This window comes from Sinocyclocheilus anshuiensis, unplaced genomic scaffold (assembly GCF_001515605.1).
Source record: "Sinocyclocheilus anshuiensis isolate Anshui unplaced genomic scaffold, SAMN03320099.WGS_v1.1 scaffold990, whole genome shotgun sequence".
Classification (NCBI taxonomy): domain Eukaryota; kingdom Metazoa; phylum Chordata; class Actinopteri; order Cypriniformes; family Cyprinidae; genus Sinocyclocheilus; species Sinocyclocheilus anshuiensis.
In genome coordinates this window covers 479,836-484,533 of record NW_015539926.1, presented here as the reverse complement: position 1 = coordinate 484,533, position 4,698 = coordinate 479,836, and the positions used below count along the sequence as shown (strand labels likewise).

The following is a 4,698-nucleotide window of genomic DNA, read 5'->3' as shown; positions in this document are numbered from 1 at the left end:
ATATATATACACACACACACACACACAGTATATATAGTACAGTATGTGTGTGTGTATATATATATATATTGTTTTCATTTAATTTTAGACAGAGTTTAGCATGTGACACCACAGGACTTTCAATTTTCCAAAAGTATTTTATGTCAACTATGCAATATTTGACTTGCTTACATCACTAGCGCATGAACATCAGATATTATTTGTTTTAAAACACCTTGCTTTTGTTTTTTTGCAGTTTTGGAAAAAAGCGAATTTAAGGACGAGCCTCTTCTGTTTCGTTTCTTTGCCGACGAGGAGATGGAGGGTTCCAACACCAAACACAAACCCATAAAGCACGATCTAAAAATTGTGGAGAATGTTATCGCCAAGTCGCTGCTGGTGAGAGATGTCGTCTGTAATCGCCTACAGCTCATGCCACTTACAATAGCGCATGCTGGCGTGAGCCCATGTGGTTTTCATCCACTCGCATGGGGCTTTTCTGCTTCGGCACGTACGGGGGGTCTGAACTCGGGCCAGCTCTGACTCTAGAGTCATCACCAGTAATTATGCTTGACTGTTTCTAAACCAGCCTCTCATTACACTTAAACATGCAGTCAACTCGTTTGACAGTTTTGGCTCATGAGAAACTGAAGTTCACATTCTAGGAGCAGCTCCAAAACATGAATTGTAATAAAATGTCACTGTATGACAAAGCCAAAGCTACTAAGTCATGATAACTGTGAAATGTGTACTCTGATTTCAGATAAAGCCAAGTGAAGGAGGCTATGGCTTCACGCTAGAAGACCGAAACAGAGTGCCCATCGTCAAATCAGTGGAGAAAGGTTCCCCTGCTGAGGTGTGTGTGATACCTTTGTGTAGGTGATTTAGAAAACAGAAATACTATTTTATTTGGGTTATACGGTCACTCTGGTTCTCAGCTAGTTTTGCTTCAAGACCCAGATTTGACTTTGGATATCAAGTGGTGACTTGAGTTCTTGTTCAATATTTTTTATCATACAAAAGTAAAAGTAACACTTTTGTAAAAAAACAAACAAACAAAAAAAAAAACTGACTGATACAAAAATTATAATTAAACTTTATTTGGAGTACTACTTGTGCACAATGCACATTTCTTAATATTAAGCCTAAAATGTGTTTTAATGTCACTATTGATGAGGATTGTGTGATCTTTGAATAATATGGGTCTTTAAATGCAAAATATTTAAAGTGTACCTAAAGTATACTTGCAATCGTTCCACTTTAGCACAATCAAATACTTCAATATATCTTTAGTTGGACTTCAGCACTACTTCTGCACAATTAAATTGCATTAAGTACAAAATTAGTTGTTCCAGTTTAGTATACAAAAAGTACAATTTTATTACGTACATAAATATGTAAATATATTTGTACTATACTTAGCATGAAAAAAATATATTTCAAATACATTTTAGTATATTTGTGTTTCACTAGGGTGGATTTCATGGTTATTTGAATTTTGTTGATTTTAATAAATTGGGTTTTCCAAGGTATTTCCTACCATAGCAAAATTAGAAAAGAAAAAAAGGGTGAGGGGTTTTAATAAGAATTTACACACCTGTTGTCAAGCTCATCTTTTAGTTTGCTTGTGCTCGATCAGACCAGTTAGGCATTTAAAGATCAATTGAATCCCTAAACCTTGATAATTAACAATTAACACTCTCTATTGTGGTAATGCACATTTTGATGTTTGCGGTTGTGGGCTTATAACACAAATAGACCTCAAATCACGCCAGTCTTGAGGTTCCCTTTTAGTGCTTTAATATGTTCGATCTGTTAGATCAAACCCTGGTAAATGTGGTCAAGTGAACTGGCTCGGTTCTGACGTAGAGAGAGTAATGCTACCCAGACCTGAAGGAACTTGTGCGTCACAGTACGGGGCTCCACGCTGCATTGCATGTGGATCTGTTTCCAATGATGAGCAGAGTGAAAAAAGGCAATAAAATCCAGCTGTGCACTTACATAGATGCAGAGCTGTCTTGTAAAAATAGCAAAATGGACTTTCGTGCTTGTAACTGAAAAAAGACAGTGGCCGAGATAGAGAGGATAAGGTAAAGAGCTATAATAAAAAGAGAAAAGTGAATGAAAAAGGGAAAGAGAAAACAACAGAAAAAGGAGAAGCTGCCCAAGCGTTTTTCTCAATGTAGAGGAAAAACATGAGCCGGAAACAGAGGACTGTGCATTTTATTGTAAGAGAAGAATGGTTATATTTATAGCTGTCAAGAGACGTGTCCAATCCATTCAGTGAAGCACAGAGTGAATGAATTACATCCACTTGAGAGCTCAGAGCAGGAAGTTGCACATGTAGATGAAAGGATTGAACCCTGCACCTGTGAAAATGAAATTTATCTATGCTTTTGTGGTGGCTTCTGCCGCTATTGTGACGAATCTTTCTCAGAGTCTTGGGATTTTGATGCCAGAAGTGATTTTATTTTCAGAGACAATAAAACCTGAGAGAACTCTGCAGAGCAATCTCCAGACTCTTTTTCTGTACTCTCTTATATACTGTTCATTCTCTAGGCGTGTTTAATGGTTTCATTCATATTTGTTATGGGATCATCACGATGCAGTCATGAGGCCTTAATTTTATGTTCTGTGAAAATAAGGGACCTATTATGTGCCATCATGCGTCTCTGGTCTCTCCTTGTCACTTTCTCCTGAGTTGTCTGCTTGTCTGTTGCCTTCTCTTTCCACTTCCTCTTTTCCATTTGTTGGCCTACATCTGTTCCCAAGTATTTTTATCATCTCGTTAGCCGTCCCATCATTCATGGGCCAGTCATCCTTCTTGGTGTGACCTGTGGAAATTTCATGTGGGTTGAGGGCTGTCCTGGCCCCTTTTTTGAGCTCTGAGCAGGGCTAATACACACTTTCTATAATAAAAAGCTTTAATTAATTATTTGCATCCTTTGTTTTTGTTTTTTGTTTTTCAAATTTATTCTTAACCAAATTCATCCATGGTCATTATTTTACTGGGCATAATTTGCCCTGTGGGCCCACATATTAAAATTTGCATACAGCTGTTTTGGAAAAATGATTGATTTGCCTTAGTGTCTCGTCAGACACCTTAATGATTTTAGTTGTGAATGCCACGAATTCTGAGTAGCATGATTTATTTATTTTTTTCTTTCGCTATACACTACTGAGCATAGATCTGGTAGCATTCCACATAGTTTCTAGATGTCATGCAACCAGGCAACGTCAGTCACCATAAAGTTTAGTTTAACACCCCTGTATAAACCTCTTTTTTTCTTTCTTTTTTTCATCAAAATCTAATAGATTAATTTGTTTAGTTAGTCAAATACATTTTTGTTATTGCTCATGAGCTACTTTGAAAAGAGGATTGGAGATCTCTGCATAATCTAGGATCCATGGCCATCAACATTTCCATCTTGTTATCCCCAGTGATAACAGCATATGTGATTTCATGATTTTGGAGTAATTTTTTTTAATTATTATTATTTTATTCATTTTAGCCCTAGAAAATTACTATTAAACAAATGGAGTGACCAATATTTTTATTTTATCAGCCATAATTTTTTCTATTAGGCATCTTGTCTACCTGTTTTTTTTTTCTTTTCCCCATAGAGTTCAGCATTGTTGTCAATAATTCAGTTGTGCATTTCCCCCTTGTTGGTTAATGAAAATAGCCTTCACAAAATCCAGCTCCATTTTTATCTGATTGGTGAGTCAAGCACTCACTTCTGTCTGTCATAATTACTTTTTCTTTAAGACATAAGGCTGGACTGGTACCTATTGAAAAGCAGATTGAGAATGTTAGTTAAAATACAGAATTCAAAGAACTGCTGTGAGACCAGTGGATAATCAAGATTAATATAGTTAATAAAATAATTAACAAAAAAGAGGATTGGAGATCTCTGCATAATCTAGGATCCATGGCCATCAACATTTCCATCTTGTTATCCCCAGTGATGACAGCATATGTGATTTCATGATTTTGGAGTAATTTTGTTTTATTTTATTATTATTTTATTTTATTTAGCCCTAGAAAATTACTATTAAACAAAATGGAGTGACCAATATTTTTATTTTATCAGCCATATATATTTTATATAAGACAACTTGTCTCCCCTTTTTTTCTTTTCCCCATAGAGTTCAGCATTGTTGTCAATAATTCAGTTGTATATTTCCCCCTAGTTGGTTAATGAAATAGCCCTTACTATGCCAAATCCAGCTCCATTTTTATCTGATTGGTGAGTCAAGCACTCACTTCTGTCTGTCATAATTACTTTTTCTTTAAGACATAAGGCTGGACTGGTACCTATTGAAAAGCAGATTGAGAGTGTTATTTAAAACACAGAATTCAAAGAACTGCTGTGAGACCAGTGGATAATCAAGATTAATATAGTTAATAAAATAATTAACAAAATATGAAGCAGTCTCTATAGTGAGTGATCATTATATATGCAGCACCTGTGCATGCAATGGGAAGGGATGGAAGTCCTTCTGGTTAGATCATCAGCCTGGGCTGTTGCACTGGGTCGTCAGTCTGTGATGGCACTTAAAAGCCTGATGTTGTGGTGTATGGTCTCCGTTGTTTCTTTGCCTCTCCTGCAGTCTGGCTTTTGATTGTTCCTGCCTGAGTTTTGGATTTCAGGATGTTCTCTTCACCCTCAGGAAAAGTCTCAAGTGAAAGATTCACCTTTTCCTGCATTAAGTCAG

General features: G+C 36.2%; 1 protein-coding gene across 1 annotated transcript in view; it reads left to right on the top strand.

Moving 5' to 3' along the window:
* Positions 1-4,698, top strand: part of LOC107686687 (phosphatidylinositol 3,4,5-trisphosphate-dependent Rac exchanger 2 protein-like) — a 157,206-nt gene that overhangs the window by 72,224 nt on the left and 80,284 nt on the right. The window contains exons 16-17 of the mRNA XM_016483777.1: positions 236-378; positions 743-835. Coding sequence (XP_016339263.1) covers positions 236-378; positions 743-835 — 236 coding nt within the window. The remainder of the gene's footprint in view (positions 1-235; positions 379-742; positions 836-4,698) is intronic.